Source organism: Phoxinus phoxinus (assembly GCF_949152265.1).
Source record: "Phoxinus phoxinus genome assembly, chromosome: 7".
In the NCBI taxonomy this organism is placed as follows: Eukaryota; Metazoa; Chordata; class Actinopteri; order Cypriniformes; family Leuciscidae; genus Phoxinus; species Phoxinus phoxinus.
In genome coordinates, this window is record NC_136882.1 from 16,951,975 (window position 1) to 16,969,853 (window position 17,879).

At 43.9% G+C, this 17,879-nt stretch overlaps 2 protein-coding genes across 5 annotated transcripts; both read left to right on the plus strand.

Moving 5' to 3' along the window:
- Positions 1-27: 27 nt before the first annotated feature.
- On the plus strand, positions 28-2,400 carry LOC307002197 (uncharacterized protein). 2 transcript variants are annotated; one of them, XM_079619543.1, is made up of 6 exons: positions 28-74; positions 294-420; positions 514-602; positions 849-986; positions 1,261-1,400; positions 1,498-2,400. In XM_079619543.1, the coding sequence occupies exons 2-6, from the start codon at positions 376-378 to the stop codon at positions 1,587-1,589; spliced, it is 504 nt and encodes a 167-aa protein (XP_079475669.1). In that variant the 5' UTR covers positions 28-74; positions 294-375; the 3' UTR covers positions 1,590-2,400. The 2 variants fall into 2 exon arrangements, with proteins under 2 accessions (XP_079475669.1, XP_079475668.1); XM_079619542.1 differs by lacking the exon at positions 28-74 and having other exon boundaries at positions 130-420.
- Positions 2,401-2,703: 303 nt separating this feature from the next.
- Positions 2,704-17,869, plus strand: ankzf1 (ankyrin repeat and zinc finger peptidyl tRNA hydrolase 1). Of its 3 annotated transcripts, none has more exons than XM_079619534.1 (16): positions 2,704-2,852; positions 3,158-3,326; positions 3,420-3,514; positions 6,748-6,850; positions 6,950-7,155; positions 7,247-7,353; positions 7,444-7,597; positions 8,300-8,522; positions 8,612-8,710; positions 8,796-8,954; positions 14,821-14,964; positions 15,912-16,212; positions 16,335-16,446; positions 16,852-17,019; positions 17,114-17,184; positions 17,306-17,869. In XM_079619534.1, exons 2-16 carry the CDS (start codon positions 3,191-3,193, stop codon positions 17,427-17,429), a joined length of 2,202 nt encoding a protein of 733 aa, XP_079475660.1. In that variant the 5' UTR covers positions 2,704-2,852; positions 3,158-3,190; the 3' UTR covers positions 17,430-17,869. The 3 variants fall into 3 exon arrangements, with proteins under 3 accessions (XP_079475660.1, XP_079475662.1, XP_079475661.1); XM_079619536.1 differs by having other exon boundaries at positions 8,805-8,954; XM_079619535.1 differs by having other exon boundaries at positions 2,844-3,058.
- The last annotated feature ends 10 nt before the right edge of the window (positions 17,870-17,879 follow it).

Genomic DNA, 17,879 nt, shown 5'->3' on the forward strand with positions numbered 1-17,879 from the left:
TCTGATGCTCTACCGACTGAGCTATCCGGGCTCCATAGACTGCAGTAATCAGGCGGACATTACAAAACTTCAGTGTATGTTCTTTGAACTCAGTAAATGTATATATTTCATTGTTAACGTTTCCATTATAGTTCATGTTTGTATGTTTCCCACGTTGCAATCATTCTGATGATCCGATCAGTTATTAACACTATCGGTCTCGTAAAAATACAATGCCTTTTTTCAGTTTTAATTTGAACAGAAGAATGAGAATCCAAAATAAACTTCGGCTATGTTGATGATCATCCAATCAGATTTCCTCGGGAATTATTTAGAGGGATACGTGTGGTACAAAACGTGTGGTATGTGTGCAAAAAAACGTTTTGCTTTGCTGTAATGGAGACTCCAAACATCATCTTTCAAGACGACACGGAAATACAGGTGAGACTCGAGGCAACGCGTGTTTATCCACGAACTTTACATGCGTTGGTTTGAGTGACTCACGTTTTATTTTGTTTTGTTTGTCGCTGTCAGGATTTGTTAAGACAACTCAATGATGCCAAAACTGAACTACAGCTTACTAAAGACGAGGTGGAGCAAGTAAACAAAGATGTTAACAAATGGTAATTAATACTAGGCTATACCATCATTATCTATCTGAAATGAAGACTCAGCATATGAGTTATGGCCTAAACATAGGACATGCCATCATTTTAAGAACAAACCAAATCAACGTTTATATCATTCAAGTACTTAGCCGATTTAAAAATTAATAATATAATTTATAAAACTGTCATTTATTTAGATGCATCAGGGTTTTAGGTTCCCTTTCTATTGCGGACATGAATCTCCTATTAATATTACTTTAGCAGAGAGGAGATGGACCGAAGAATAATGATGATGGTCCAGATGGATGAAAGCCTCTGGAATTCACTGCTTGAACTGGACGCTCTCATGCAGGAGAAGAAAAGTCTCGCCAATCAGTTAGAAGAATTACATTTGACTTGGTATGACCATCCAGTAACACCGCTGATCTATCAGCCCTCTCTAGTTCTATTGTTCAGTTTGATCCTTCCAAAAGAATTATGTTGTTTGTTTGTTTTCTCTTGATTTGACAGGGACAATGGACAGTAAAGAAAAACTGTCCCAGAATTAGCCACACAGGGCTAAATTTCATCTGCAATTTGTGTTATTGCTTGGATTAGTTTTTGATCTGATAAGAATTTGGTTAAAGACCTTGTCCATAGATGCACCTGATTCTTCAAAGTCATTTTGTTACAGGACTGTGGAGTCAAAGCAAGCTCTTGTGAGAAGTTTGCAGGAGGAGGAAAGCGTCCTGCTGGAGCAGGAGCGTAATCTGAAGCTCAAGCGTGAGCAGCTGATGAAAGCACTGGCAGAAGCTTCTTCAAACATAGAGGAAGGTACAGCTCATGATCTCTAGAGTTCTGGAGTCTGCGGGTACTGAACTGGCAGAAGAATGTGTGTTGTTGATCATATTCAACTGATCTCAATTTCCAGTTTCACAGGCTGAAAATCAAGGTAAACCAGGCCCATCCAGCCAGAGTAAGTCTACTGAAAAGCCAGTGAGAAAAAGAGGAGGACGGAAGTGAACACCTCAAAAAATGCAACACAACATTTATTTTTGATATTTAGTCAAATTAAGCAGCAATAAAGATGTAAAACTATAGTGACTTTTTACATCATGTATTTTGTTATTTCTTACTACTTTTGTTATTTCCAAGAATTCTAAGTTCAAATGTGCATTGAAGGTCATTGCTGTAATGATTCAAGATTCAAAAGATTGTCCTGGCAATGATGAATTCAAAAGGATGTGCTGAATTTTCAAACTTTAGCCTGGAGACACCTCCAGGGGGATAGTTCAAAGTAAAATAAAATAAAATAATGTTAAAGTCAGCACGACACAGAAGTTGTGATCGTTTTTCTTACCTATTGTGATATCTGAGTGAAGCGGCTTCTCGAACAATCATTTTTTTGGGGGTGCGGCACTTGATTTTGTCCATCAATAATTAATTGGATGGTTGTGGTTTGCTATTGCTGTGATGTCATGTCACATCTACTTCGCTCTGACAGTGACCCCCTTTTTAATCCTTGGAAAAACGGGACGTCTGGTCACCCTACATGTCCTGCGCTCACACCAGTAAACATATCATCAGAAAAGAGATGATGCTTTAAGACAGGGGGAAGTTATTTTGATGAAAGATTGAGGGCACAAACATTTTTAAATAATAATGTGCATGGATAAATCATTTACTATAAATAGTGCAAAAAGAATCAAAATGTTGATTTCATGGTGACTTTAAACTAAGGCATCATAAAAAAATCTGTCATTTACTCATGCTCATGTTGTTCCAAACTGACTGACTTTCTTCAGTGGAAGTTTTATTTATGTAAAACTTTGGGACAGTATTTTTTTAGTGCAAAAAAAACAAACAATACATATAAAAAATGATACAATATAATACAAATAAATATTTGAAAGATAATATTTAATTTCTTCTGGCTTTTGTAGAACGATTATATGAAAGTCAATTAATGTTGACTTAATATCACACTTAGGCAGGCTTCTATTTTTATCTGTTATATTTAGTTGTTTAAGATTTATTTACATTAAAATATTTTGTTACCTTAATAATATCAGAATATTTGGGGGTCCTTCCTTGGCATCAAGCTGCATCTTATAAACATTTGAACTTTTAATGCTCCGAGTTGAATGTCGACTTTCGCGCTACAGTCTTTTGACACTTCTCGGCCACCGTAGAGCACTAACACGTGTGACGTAATATGATTCATGTCAGCTTATTCGTACTGAAAATATAGTCACACCGTAAGGGATCGATGTTTTTGCCAAAAAGGTAAATAAATACATTTACTTTGAACCCATTTATAATTAATTTAGCTAAATTTAGAGACCGCAGCTCAGTGTTATCTTTCGCCGAATCAGACATTACTCTGGTAACTTAGAGAAGCAGTCTGTCAAATGGAGAGAAAACATGGACATTGCTTTGGTTTTATCAGCAGTCCATATTCTTCGGATTTTTAGTGTAGCTAATGACTAAAGGTCAGGTCACTCACAATGTTTGTTCTGTGTTTTGCTTAACTCTCTCCGGCTGTCATGGCGTGCCACCTCTCTCCCTCTTTTACTCGTGTACTATTTTAGGTGATAGTGGTGGTTTATTCAGTCGACTGAGTCATGGCATCCCCGGAGCTGCGGAGCGTGTTTTCGCTGTGCGCTGATCAGACAGTGACCGCAGGTTTGAGAGAAGTGTCTGGACTGCTGAGCAACCCTGAACCTCCCCAGCCCTCTGCTGCTAAAACATCCAGTGAGGGTGAGCGAGTCAGACTGCTCTAATGATATCACATACAGCTGCTGACAGGTGTTTATATCTATACCATATACTTCATAACACTTAACGTTACAGATGCTGGAGCAGGAAAGACTGTATCTGTCGGAGAGGTGTCTGACAGGATGTTCTGCTTGTCCTGTCAGTGTCGTTTTGAGAGTCGCGAGGAGCAGGTAAAAAGTCAATCCTGATGCGATCTGTTTAGGGTTGTTGCGAGACACGAACGCTTTATATGATGAACAGATTGAATTTATACTTTTATTCACATTTAAACATTGATCAGCGAATGTAAACAGAACCTCAATCAAACCTGCTTTACGGGCCAGAACAAACCTCATGGTTCTTGCTGAAGCTCAAACGCGCTGCGTAACACGAGAACAAACCTAACCTCATTGGTTCTTGCTGAAGCTCAAACGCGCTGCGTAACACGAGAACAAACCTAACCTCATTGGTTCTTGCTGAAGCTCAAACGCGCTGCGTAACACGAGAACAAACCTAACCTCATTGGTTCTTGCTGAAGCTCAAACCAGAGCCATAGAGAGAGAGAGTTGCGACACTCTTTGATGTCGCCGCTGTGGCTGTCACGTGGTTCATGTAAGCACCAATAGTTCCAAATCATACGCTGGCTGTCATGTTATTCTATGGGACAGACAGCAGCGATTGCATTATTGAACGGTAAATATAAAATAAAACACATACCCAAGTACTTTTTCAGCTGTTATTGCATTTTGTTAATATCAGTTTTGCATTTGGAGGGGCAACGAGGTACTGTATATTACTTAGATAAGTTTTAGGCTATATTTTTGGAGGGAAAAGCTTAGTGTTCATGGTCGCATGGGTAGTAGCACTGGCTTTAGCGGCTCTAACTTAACTTTTCCATATCATTCATCTGATGATGGACGTCTCATGATATTTATTTTAGCACAACTGGGCTGTATTAGGCTATTGATTCCCGTGATTTTGCTTATAAATTCCGATTCAGCCATTAGCCTAACGTTACCTTCGTGATCACGCAGCGGTCTGCCGTGGCGGTCCGTTCAGAATTCGCATGGCTGATACAAATGAAGGTTTTCAAATAAAATATTTTTTATTAAACAATGACAGACAACAAAAATGTGTGCTTGTGTGAACAAGAAAAACAAAAAGCAGGGGCAGGTGATCCATGAAACAGACAGGATTGGTGATGGCCATAACAATCTTAGAGGTCCAGCATTGTTCTCACACGCCGCTTCACTCAAGACAATAAATGAAAAGTTAGTATATCCCAAAAAATCAATTAAATAAAAGTTGCTATAAAGGTGGTAGCGATGAATTACCGAACTAATCAGATATGCTACCTTCACAGCTGGCGAAGTCACGCTGGCAATGCTAGAAAATCGGTTGATACAACCAAGATAAAATATAAATAATTACGCTGTGCATGTACAAATGAAGACCAGTATAAGCATCGCAAAGGGCCTCTGAAACAATATAGACAGTTGACAATTCAAAAGAGGTCGATATTTCAGCAAGTTACCTCTGGAACAACTCGACGCGCTGCAATGTAAGTGAATGGGGTTCAACGCTCAAATGACAGTGTTTGGAACTAATCCGATCTCCACATCCCGGAAGTAGGCGGTTAAAAGCGCCGCCATTTTTTACAACGGAGGTCTATGGGAGTGTCGCAACTCTTTCTCTCTATGGCTCTGGCTCAAACGCGCTGCGTAACACGAGAACAAACCTCATTGGTTCTGGCCTCAAACTTGCTGCATAATGCGAGAATGAACCTCATTGGTTCTTGCAGAAGCTCAAACGCGCTGCGTAACACGAGAACAAACCTAACCTCATTGGTTCTTGCAGAAGCTCAAACGTGCAACGTAACGTAAACAAACCCTTTAAGATAATGGAAAACTCTGATTAAATGTTTACTATAGAATGCAACAGTGCCTGGCCAATTTTTTTCCATAGGTATTTTTATAAAATCGTCATTAAACGGGTATAAGCCATGAACCAAACCAACCAGCTACGAGCTGAATCACAACTTTAAAGGGGTCATGACATGTTTTTTTTTATTTTATTATTATGTTTCCTTAGGTGCAATTATAGTATTACTATAGTTTTTTTTTACAAAAAACTTTTAAAATGTAGTGATTTATGACCTTTTCCCACCCTGTTTCTCATCCTCTGATTCAAACAGTCTGTTTTGGGGGTGTTTCCCCTTTAAGAGTTCAGTGTTAACGCCCACTGTTATGATTGGCTAACGTCAGTGCCTATGCATCAATTATTAACGCCCCCAGCCAGAATATTTGCGGATTCGGCGTATTTAAAAAGTAGTTTAAAGTTTTAAATACATTACTTACAGTTTGCGTCGTCGTTGTTGAGCCCAGAATAGTCGGCACGGACTTATCTTTGAGCAACAGTTTTCTGGCAAAGGCAGCATCATTTTGGGATTTGTTCTCAAAACAGTCAACCTTCAAATGTATAGAACAAACGCTTAAACTAACACTGCCGTGACTGAGACGTCTGCAAAAAATAAAGTGCATCCATTTTTCCCTGACGACTGGATCTTTCGCAGCGTATTCAAAGATGTTGTTTGTCCACAGCCAGGAACAGCACATCTGCGTGGCTTCGTAATTTCCCTGTACACAGACCCACTCGCTCTCCGTCGACTGAACACTTGTGAGGCGCGCGGGCGCGACAGTGATACGAAATGAGCGTAGTTGCCTTGCGCTTAAAGCGTAACTGTCTTCTGCTGGAGGCGGTCATATGCAAACGCTGGTACGTCACTTCGTACCGTGACGTCACTTCTTACCATGGATCCAGAACGAGCTGTATTTAGAGCTTGATTAAATAAATGATTCGTTTATAATGGGGAGGACGTCTTAAGCTATGAAACTTGCAGGACGTTTTAATGGTACAAAGACCTCTTATATACCAAAAGATCAAGGCAAATTTGGTTTCTCATGTCATGACCCCTTTAAAAGCTTTGATTTGAAGCAAGAAAGTATTTGAAAATAGGACAAAAAGACAATACTATGTACTTAATGGCTTTAATGGGCAAAATAACTACAATCTCATGAAGCAATGTAAATGAAATAATCATATTAAAAACGAATAAACTATTGATCGTTTAGACATTTATTTACCAAATTAAATTCTTTTTTTTTTCTTGGATTTATTTCCTTCACCCTCATGTTGTTCCAAACTCACGATTTATTGTCTTCAGTGGAACATAAAAAGAAATGTTAAGCATTCTGCACTTTTCCATACAGGGAAAATTAATGGTGACCAAAAAGCACCGTAAAAGTACCATAAAAGCCATCCAAACTACTACTGTGCTATATATTCCAAAGCCACATGATAGCTTTGTGTGAGGGATAGAAAGAAATGTAATATGTATGTTAATGCAGCCCCAATCTTTGATCAGATGGAGCATTACAAACTTGACTATCACCGCTTCAACCTGAGACAGCGGCTGGAAGGAAGATCGGCGGTCACAGTGGAGGAGTTTGAGAAGAAGACTGGGACAGGTAGATTCATGAATGCTCATATGACCTCAATGAGAAACTATTTTGTGTCATCCATTTGCAAAAGTGTAAACTTTCGTTTTCTTCTCTTTTTGCCAAAAGGCGATATTTCAAGCATTTCGGGTTCAGACTCAGACAGTGAGGATGAGGATCTCGATGAAGATCCTGGAGATGAAGTAGTTCCTGAGGAGAAAGACAGTGCTCTGGACACAGATCAGTCCCCATGTCGACGTTCCACCAAAATAATCTTTCAAAACATGCAGGGACAGTACCTCTCATTGTATCGCTGTGTTCTGCAAAGCAAGAGAGTGAGTAAATGTAGCCATCATTTCTCAGATGTGGTTGCAGCACTCTATTCTTTCAGCCTCATCTACTTCCGTTATCATTTTTCATTCTCAGGACAATGAAGAAGACTTGGTTTCTTCTTTGCTGAAAATATCAAACAACACTATTTGGGTCATTCTGATGACTGGGGGTGGACACTTTGCTGGAGCAGTTTTTAAGGGGTCAGTGGAAAGTTCTAAAGTTCTTCTATAAGCACAAATATTTCAGAGTTAATAAATTGTTACCCCCAAATTGATTTGTGTAATGTATAGGAAAGAGATTCTGCAGCATAAGACGTTCCATCGGTACACCGTGAGAGCGAAGCGAGGGACTGCACAGGGACTGAGGGACTCTCAGAACCGCAGCCACGTGCCTAAATCTGCAGGGGCGGCCCTTAGGCGTTACAACGAGGCAGCGATGCACAAGGTGCGATCGCATCCAGTGTTTTCATTAATATAAATGTCCATTTTGAATTTCCACCCTTTGTTATGTATAAAAGCTTGAATAACATTGACTGGCATAGAATTTCTGAGTCTGGAATTGTCATAGAGTGCAATAGTCGGGTTCCGGAAGTTAAACATTTTTCATTGGGAAATAGATTTTTAACAATAACTTCTAAACCTTTAAAGACAGCCCTACTGTGAGCTACAAGGTTGTTAGTCGATGGTATTTGGTTCTTTTGAAAGCCGTCAGCCCGCATTATTTAAACTTATTTTATAGTAATTGTGTTTAACAGTGGAATTCGTGGTAAAAAAAACAACAGTACCCATGATGCTGTTCAAAAATCCCACCAATCAAAGAGTTGTAACAATCAAAACATGCAAAAACAGCTCTTTAGCTCCGCCCACTCCCTTGAAGCACTGCAAATGAGATAGTCAAGTCGTTCTCCCTATGCTCTCAAAATACTTAAACATTTGTTTATATGTTTATATTTTGCAATAAAATATATATATGCTGTTTATATATAATCAACATTTTTAAACCTCGTAGCAGGTTGGCATGGTTCTTGAACAAAGACTTTAGAAAAAAATCCAATCGAGAAATAAAGGGGGGAAAAAAACTTCCGGAACCAACACCGTTGAACTGTTGCACTCTATTGATGTACACTATATGCCCTATTTTACCCAGGATATTCATGATCTTCTGGAAAGCTGGGCTGAGTATTTGAAGGAGACAAGTGCCATCTTTCTGCGAGCACCAAGTTACAACAAGGCCATATTTTTGGGAGGTCGTGGAGCACCATTGGACAAAAAAGATCAGAGAGTCCGCGTACTTCCTTTTGCCACACGTAGAGCAACATTTAGTGAAGTACAGCGAGTCTTTGATCTGCTCTCAACTCTACATGTTTATCGTACGTTGAGATTTACCACAATATAATATATTTTTCTATACAATCTTTTCATTTCTTTCCTTTTAAAATGAATGCCTGTTCAATTTCAGAAAAAGACACAGAAATCTCCAGTATTCTCTGTCCATCAAAGAGAGTGTTGAAGAAGAAAACTCCTAAACCTGTTAGTCATCCGATCCCAAACACTAATGGTACGTCTGAACACTTGACTGTGTCTTAAATGCTGTGTTTCTAAAAAATAAAATAAAAATGACTTAAGGGCTCTTTTTTGGTCAGTGCCTGCAGAGGAAGAAGAGGGTGAAGTAGAAAGTTCAGGGACTGAAGACTCAGGAACGCTAGAGATGGTGGAGGTGACACTGGGAACTCTGGACCTCAGAGAACATGAGGTACAGCCTAATAAGAAGAAAAGGAGGAAACGGAAAGAGAAAAGAGAAGGTAACAATAGGTTACTGTCGTAACCCCGGTTCTCTGAAACATCGAGTGGAGAGATCCACCTATGGGAAGGGCATCCGTACCTGACCTCTGCAGAAGCATCCAATTGCACCAAGTCTGGCTAGACAGACAGAAGCGCGCAGCCAATGCCAGGTAAGGCCCCGCCCCCTTACCTAGTGGCATATAACGCCTGCAAGCGCTGCTATTCTCCAGTAAGTATATTCGCTTCTCGTGCGGCAAGCGGGGCAAAGCTGGTGGATCTCTCCACTCGATGTTTCAGAGAACCGGGGTTACGACAGTAACCTATTGTTCTCTTTCATCATCTCGTGTTCGAGATCCACCTATGGGAGAGACATGGACAGCTCCCCGATTGCCCAATACACTCACAGTGAGGTTCTGAAAGCCAGAGAAGGACGGTCGCCCCAGGGGGGCGGTGCCAGACACGTCCCATAATCATGAACCTGCAATCCTGACGCACACACATAACTGCTGTGCACATGCAGGACATGAAACATGTATGTGGTAATAACCCCAGCAACACCAATGTGCATATATACACCCAGGAAGGATTGGAAATACGTGCTTGGTGAGAGGAATGTGCATGGCCAGCCGGCCCATTCACTCCTTATTCGTTAATTCCAACGGGGTTACAGGGGAGGGCTAAGAAGACGCCACCCCTAAAACCGAATGTGCTACCGAAATTCTGGTGACATCCAGCCGGTAGTAACGCACAAAGGTATGAGGAGAAGCCCAACTGGCAGCGGAGCAGATGTCCTGCAGTGACACTCCCCTAAACAAAGCCCAAGAGGTGGCTAAGCCCCTTGTGGAATGAGCTCTGATGCCCCCTGGGGGCTGCACTCCTTTTGATTCATAAGCCACAGCTATAGCATTCACAAGCCAATGTGAGAGGCGTTGCTTAGATATGGGACTCCCTTTGTGAGGGGGCGCCCATGAAATAAAGAGCTGGTCGCTCTTCCGGAATGCACTGGTCCTGGTCATATATGTCTGTAAAGCACGGACAGGACACAGAGCATTTAGCCTCTGATCCTCCGGGGAGGAAAACGGTGGAGGGTGAAAAGCGGAGAGCTCCAACACCTCCGAAGTGAACGCAGGGAAGCACTTCGGCATGAAGGCCGGATTAGGCTTAAGGGAAACCTTATCTCCACTAAGAGAGAATTTAGTGCACGAGGGATGAACCGAGAGTGCATGTAGCTCACTGACACGTTTAGCTGATGCCAAGGCCAAGAGCAAAGCTGCCTTGAAGGACAGCAGCTTAAGGGAAATACTTCCCAGAGGCTCAAAAGGATGTTGAGACAGAGCCTCCAGCACCATGGAGAGGTCCCACTCAGGAACAGTTCTCCTGACGACTGGCAAAGAGCGACGGGCACCCTTCATAAATCTGCGGATTAGAGGATGCTGCCCGACTGTTGAGCCCTCAAAGCCCACATGACAGGCCGAAATCGCAGCCAGGTAGACCTTAATGGTGGAAAAAGACCTCCCTTTTTCCATGAGGTCTTGAAGGAAACACAAAATATCAGGAACTGAGCACTGATAAGATGTGAGACCACGCCCATCGCACCACCCTTCGAACACTTGCCACTTACAGCCATATAAGGACCGTGTAGAAACGGCTCTGGCATTCTGTATAGTGGCAATCACACGCGGCGAAAGCCCCAGTGCGCTTAGGTTCGTCCTCTCACGGGCCAGGCCCAGAGAGCCACCCTGTCCGGGTGTGGGTGGTAAATCTCCCCGTTCGCTTGGGACAATAGGTCCGTGCGTGGGGGGAGGCGCCACGGCTCGGCATATAACAGAGGGATTATCTCCGCCAGCCACGGTGCCTTGGGCCACCTGGGTGCTATCAGAATGAGAGACAGGCTCTGCTCTCTCACCCTGGCCAGTGTTGGAATTATCAAGCACAGGGGAGGAAAAGCATACAGCAGCACTCTGGGCCATGGGTGGGCCAGTGCATCTACCCCGAGGGGTGCGTCCACGTCCTTTAGCGAGAAGAACATAGGACAATGGTAGTTTTCGCGCGAGGCGAATAGATCTACGGTTGCCTGTCCGAATCTCATCCATAACATATCCACTATCTGGGGGTGAAGGCGCCAATCTCCGTAGATTGGATTTCCCCTTGATAGAAGATCCGCACCTCTGTTCAGAATGCCCGGAACATGAGTCGCGCGTAACGACAGGAAAACCCGTCTGCTCCACACCAAAAGCTTGTAAGCTAGAGCGTGAAGTTTCGACGAGCGCACGCCGCCCTGACGGTTGATATAAGCCACAGCCGTGGTATTGTCGCAGCGTACGAGAACATGATGTCCCTGCAGGCGAGGCAGAAAATGATTCAGAGCTTTCCAAATGGTCAACAGCTCTAAATAATTTATGTGCGCTGAACGTAGTCTGCTCGGCCACAGACCGTTCACCGTTCTGCCCTCCTGGGTGGCACCCCAGCCTGTTAAGGACGCATCTGTCGTCACAACTTTCCGCATCATAACCGTCCCCAGAGGGGTTCCCTGTGCGTAAAAGTCTGCGCTCTTCCAGTGTCGCACGGCTGCCGAGCAGGCGCGCGTCACTATTACAGAGCGGCAAAGATCGCGAATCGGGCTGAAATGTAGTGACAAAACCCATTTCATGAACGCTCTCATTCTCAGGAGTCCCAGTGGCACAACTTGGATGGATGAAGCCATAAGACCCTGCAGCCTGAGGCATGTGCGATATTGCACTCTCGCCCCCTCTCTGAACTGCGATAGACAGTTCATTAGAGAGAGAACGCGCTCTTGAGAGAGACGCGCTCGCATGGAGACTGAGTTCAACTCCAAGCCCAGGAAAATGACATTCTGACTGGGTGTAAAATTGCTCTTGCTCACATTCACTCTGAACCCGAGAGATGTGACGTGCGCGAGCACACGGCAGGTGTCCTGCAACACTTTCTCCTTCGATTCGGCTATTATGAGCCAATCGTCTATGTATGTCAGAATCCTCAGACCAGACATTCTCATGGGTGCTAAACCCGCCTCCGCACACAGACAAAAACTGCGAGGACTTAGACTGAGCCCAAACGGCAGAACTGTGAATTCGTAACATGTGCCTTGGTAGGCGAAACGAAGAAACTTCCTGTGTGGCGGATAAATGCTTATATGGAAGAAAGCATCTTTCAGGTCTACCGATGTGAACCAGTCGTTCTGTTTTATGGCGCGGGCGAGCGAGCCATGAGTTAGCATTCTGAAATTGTATTTCCTCAAATGTTTGTTCAACACACGAAGGTCCAAGATAGGGCGGAGAGAGCCGTCCTTCTTTGGGACCAGGAAATAACGAGAATAAAATCCCTGATTCATCAGACTGGGGGGCACCACCTGAATAGCTTCCTTGTTTAGGAGGGAGGATATTTCCTCTTTCAGAATGTGTGAAGCGTTCTCTTCCGTGTGTGAAGAGAGAACGCCGTTGAAATGAGGGGGTTTCATTGCAATCTGTAGCCCTGCATTATAGTGCGCATCACCCACTCGGGAGCCGAAACCGCTTGCCAAGCCCGTTCGTGACTCGCGAGTGTTCCCACCCGAGCCGCAGCGGAGCTGTGTAAGCCCAGCTGACTCATTTGTGATGCAATGGCGCCATCTAGTGGATGAACTAGGGGCGACATGCTGGGGTTTAGAAAGATGTTCTCTCTCTGCAGGGAGATGAATTCTCTCTGCGGAGAGAGATCTTCTCTCCGTAACGAATTCATTTGATTCGTTTGTTTTAATGTGTTTTTTGTTTTTGTGTGTGTTTTGTGTTGGGGGAACACTGGGGCCGAAGCCTTTAATAATTTGGTGAGGGGAAGTGAGTGTGTGCGGTGTGGTGACACTGCTTTGTGACTTTTCCTCACAACAGACCCCTCGAACGTGAGGGGGGAACACACGTTCAACAAACACATGGGCTGGGCAGCCTCGCGAGAGACCCTGCGTCTTTTGGACAGGGGTTCTTGGACATGAAGAGAGTCCAAAGGGCTTGTGGCCCGTGAAAGTGGACTCGATGCCCCCACCGGCCGAACATCAGGCAGGCCGCTTGCGTTTCGAGTCGGTGGGGGTAGGGTTAGATGGTCTTCCAGCCGCGGAAGACATAACTTGAAGGCCTCATCCTCCTTCTTTTTGTCGTCACACCGTTTTTGCATCAATGCGACGGCGGGGCCGAAGAGAGCCCGGCCGGGCTCCACCGACGCGCCCGCGATGCGCCGCTTCTCACTGTCAGGAAGGCCCGACAGGTTAAGCCAGAGCGCGCGCTCTCCCACCACAGAAAGCGCCATAGAGCGCCCGCAGGCTTGGACGGCCTGCCGAGCGTTACGGAGGACGAGGTCGTTCACCGTGAGGATATCCTTCCACAAGGTTAGAGAAGGAGTTCCCTTTTCCAGCTGTTGCCCTAATTCGTCCAAAATCTCCGCCTTGTAAGCGGAGAGGAGTGAAGAGACGTTCAGGGCCCTGACAGCCAAGGCCGAGGATTTGTATGCGGCCTGGTGAACTGAGGCAGAAAAACGGTCCGTCTTGTTGGGCAAGACCGGCTTCGGGGGAGCGAGCAGCCCTCCCTGAGCGGGGTTAAGGTGCCTGGCGATGGAAGGCTCGATAGCGGGGGGGTCACCCATACCATGAGCTGCCATGTCCTTCACCTCAAGACCCGTGAGACCGTGTTTGAAGTCGAGGGGGTCGCTCCAATTGTGCCTCATGTGCTTCGCACACGCTGGAAGGACGGGGAAGAGTTGTTTTCTCGGACCGGGAGGGGGTCCCAGCACTTTCCCGTCGTAAATATCCCTCTCCTGGTCGGTGGCGCTCTGTGGAGCCGGCCATTCCATGTTGAGGCGAGCGGCCGCTCGCTCACAAACTTCCAGGAGGATGGACTGAGGCAAGGCCGTGTGGGCGCTAGCCTGGGGAAAGCCAGAGGGCGGGATGGCCTCCTCGTCCTCTGAGACCCCAAGAAGGGCCGCGTCATCCTCATCGCCGGAACCGGCCGGTTCGTCGACGAGCGTGAGGTTGCCCGCGAAGATGTCCTCTTCGGGGAATGCGGGATTGGGCTGGTCAGCCCAAATGAGAGAGGCGGCGCCCCGGGAGTCCCCCGGTAGCGCGTCGTCGTCACCGTGTCCCCCATCCGAGTCAGAGAGGCCGAGCTCGGAGCACTGGGTCGCTGCAACTTTCAGACGACGTCGTAAAAGCTTCTTGGGCAGCATAAGGCAGTGACTGCAATTTTCCGGGTTCTCCAAGGCTTCTTGAGCGTGTTTAAGGCCCAAGCAGACCACGCAGAACGGGTGAAGGTCCTTAGCGGCGATGAGCGCACCACACGCGGCCGGGCAGGCCCGTGATAGGCTGTTCCCCGGAGAAGCGGAAGGTTTAGACAGCGACATTCCGGAGAAGAACTCGGAAAAATCCGTGGCGGGCAGCCGTGGAAGGAGGAGCAGGTGAAAAACGGCGAGAGCGCGGGCGGCTCCGAATGCAGAACACAGCAGAAGGCTGAAAAAACGACTGTCACGTCTGACGGAGGCTGATCAGGCGATATGTCCTCCTGAAGACACGAAAGTGAGCAGCGTAATCCAACCGAACTGTGTCAGTGCAGAGATCGCGAGAAGCGAATGTCAACTGGAGAATAGCAGCGCTTGCAGGCGTTATATGCCACTAGGTAAGGGGGCGGGGCCTTACCTGGCATTGGCTGCGCGCTTCTGTCTGTCTAGCCAGACTTGGTGCAATTGGATGCTTCTGCAGAGGTCAGGTACGGATGCCCTTCCCATAGGTGGATCTCGAACACGAGATGATGAAAGAGAACAACCTTTGCAGAACAAAAATAAAAAGGTTTTATTAAAGATAGAAAAGTTTATTTATATACATCATCTTGTTTTTTATTTTGTCTTCAGACTCGAGCAACAGAGATTTAACTGAAGAAAAGGCAGATGAAACTGTGGAAGAAGGGGAACTGGAAGGTGAAGGCGACTCTAAAGACACTCCGAGGAAGTCAAGGAGCAGGAGGAAACCCAAAGGCAAAAAAAAACAGCAAGAAGGTAAAACATTGATATTGGAGCCAAAAAACAACCCACAGTTGCCACAAAGCCTTTATGCCACAGAAACATGGCCCATTTAATCCTGAGGGTCAGAAAGAAACTAATACTTTTATTTAGCAAGAATACATTAAAGGAACACGCCAACTTTTTGGGACTTTAGCCTATTCACCGTATCCCCCAGAGTTAGATAAGTCCATACCCTTTTCATCTCCGTGCGTGCCGTAACTCTGTCTGGCGCACCCACCGCTAGCCTAGCTTAGCACAAAGACTGGAGGTAAACGGCTCCAGCTAGCATACTGTTCCTAATAAGTGAGATGGCTGTGTCTCATGTGACATTAAATAGGAAAATGTTGGCATTATTTTGTCACTTATTGGGAGCAGTGTGTCAGCTGGAGCCGTTTATATCCAGTCTTTGTGCTAAGCTAGGCTAGCGGTGGGTGCGTCAGACAGAGTTACGATGAAAAGGGTATGTATGGACTTATCTAACTCTGGGGGATACGGTGAATAAGCTAAAAAAGTCGGCGTGTTCCTTTAAATTGTTCAAAAATGATTGTAAAGACATTTATAATGTTACAAAAGATTTAGATTTTAAATAAATGCTGTTCTATTGAACTTTCTATTAATCAAAGATTCCTGAAAAAAATATATATCACCGGTTCCACAAAAAAATATTAAGCAGCACAACTGTTTTCAACATTGATAACAATAAAAATATATTATATTAAATTAAACTGGAATTATATTTGTTATATATTTACAATATTAATGTTTTTTTTAAATGCAGCCTTGGTGAGCATAAGGGACTTTTTTCAAAAAATCTTACTGACCCAAATATTATTTTCAACGGTAGTGTAAAACTAGATTTTGGTGCAAAAAATGACTGGCATTATAATATGAAATGGTCCCTTTAGAATTGCATGCATCACATGTTCCTCCTGTCTTTTCAGATGAAGTGGATGAGTCTTGGGAATACAGTTTGAGGGACGCTCTCTACACTGCCTGTAAAACAGGGGACATCCAATCATTACGCTCCCTCCTACAACTACCAGAGGACCAGGAAGAGAAAAAGGATGGAGAGAGAAAGGATGGAGAGAGAAAAACTGGAGAGAATCCTGCCTCAAGGGTTTTATGTCTTCTCAACAAGACCATAGACTCAGCAGGCTTTACTTTACTGCACGTGGCATCCGCAGCCGGACAGAAATCAGTCATCAACCTGTTAATGGATGCAGGGAGTGATCCAGCTAACAAGTGCGCACATGCAGAATCACTATAATAAACAGTTAGCAGCAATAAAAACATACTGCATGAATAAGCTTTCATGTGGTTAGATGGGTCATTCAATTCTAAATAGAAGTCAATTTCCTTTTCAGGGATAAGAAAGGACAGACTCCGTATGTTGTTGCTCCTGAAAAAGATACCCGAAACACGTTCAGAAAATACATGGCTGAACACCCTCATAAGTATGACTACACTAAAGCACAGGTAGACACATTTATTTTGTTATGATGACTAGCAGCACATACAAATGTTAACAAAACCTTCATTGGCATATCTAAAACAAAAAAACTAATTTTTTGTATTCATTTATGACCCAAGGCCACTAATAAAATTGATTCGTTTTTTCAATTGAATTTGTATTTAAATTTTTTTTTACTAAAATTGAAGACACAAATGTTTAATGTACATCATTAAATTTTTCCCCCCCCAGACCAGATTAATGGTGTCAGACCTTAACTGTATAAAAAAAGTTTATTAAAATAAAATTAAAAATCAGGTTTAAATTAGATATTGAATCTCTGAGGTTTTGAACGCCTTTGTATATACAGCGGTCTTATCTTTGCAACCAAAATGAATAAATCTGTCACTCACGGCTGTATATTCTTTAAGGTTCCTGGACCACTGACTGAAGAAATTGAGTCCAAAAAGGCAGAGAAGAAGAAAGCCCAGAAAGCAGCACGGAAACAGAGAGAGAAAGAGCAAAAGGAAGAGAAACTTCAGAGACAGCAAGAGGAAGAGGAAAAGAGGAGGTTCACGGCTCTTAGTGACAGAGAGAAGGTGACTACTTTCTTCCTTCCTCTGGCTCTGTACTGGTGCTGTTTGTTACGTCGTTGACCCATTGGCTGATTGTCACATTTCTGATGTCACACAGCGAGCTCTGGCTGCAGAGAGGAGATTGGCTGAACATGTTGCCACAACTGGTGTAACACTCACTACCATCAGGTATGATATTTTATTATCATATAATCGCTATATGCAGAAATAATTGTGTCCTTAATGCAAGTCGTGTTTAAAGGAAAAGTGTACCCCAAAATTTAAATTGTCATCATTAATGTTTTGACAGGAGATGCTTTCAGTGTGGAGAGTCGTTGCTGGGGAAGATTCCTTTTGAATATCTGGACTACTCTTTCTGTACACCTCGCTGTGTTCAAGCCCACCGCAAAGCCAATGTTGCTGCCCGGCCCTGACCTCTCACATGCTACTGCACCGCATTAGAGGAGGGGAAGGAGTAGTGCCATATTGTGGCCAAATTTCACGTTATGGGAGTTAACTGAATTTTACAGTAAATGTATCATGGGACTCATAGTTGTCTTTGAAAATTACCTGAAAATTTATTCTAGAATGATTAATAAATCATAAATGGGAAAAGATTTGAGTAAACGTTGTTAGCGTGTTTTTGTAATTTAACATAGTTTAACTCTGATATTGTTTTACTTCTCGACTCACTCAGGACACAGACCAACCACTGTGATTAAAATATATATTATATCTTCATATATACTTGAAATGAGATGTCAGTTAATTAAAAATCTTAGTTCATTCAGAACTGTAAAGTAATTTTTTTGTGTTTTGTTAAAACAATGCAAAACTATGGCGGAATTGCAAAAGGATAAGTTGTTAAAGTTTATACTTCCACA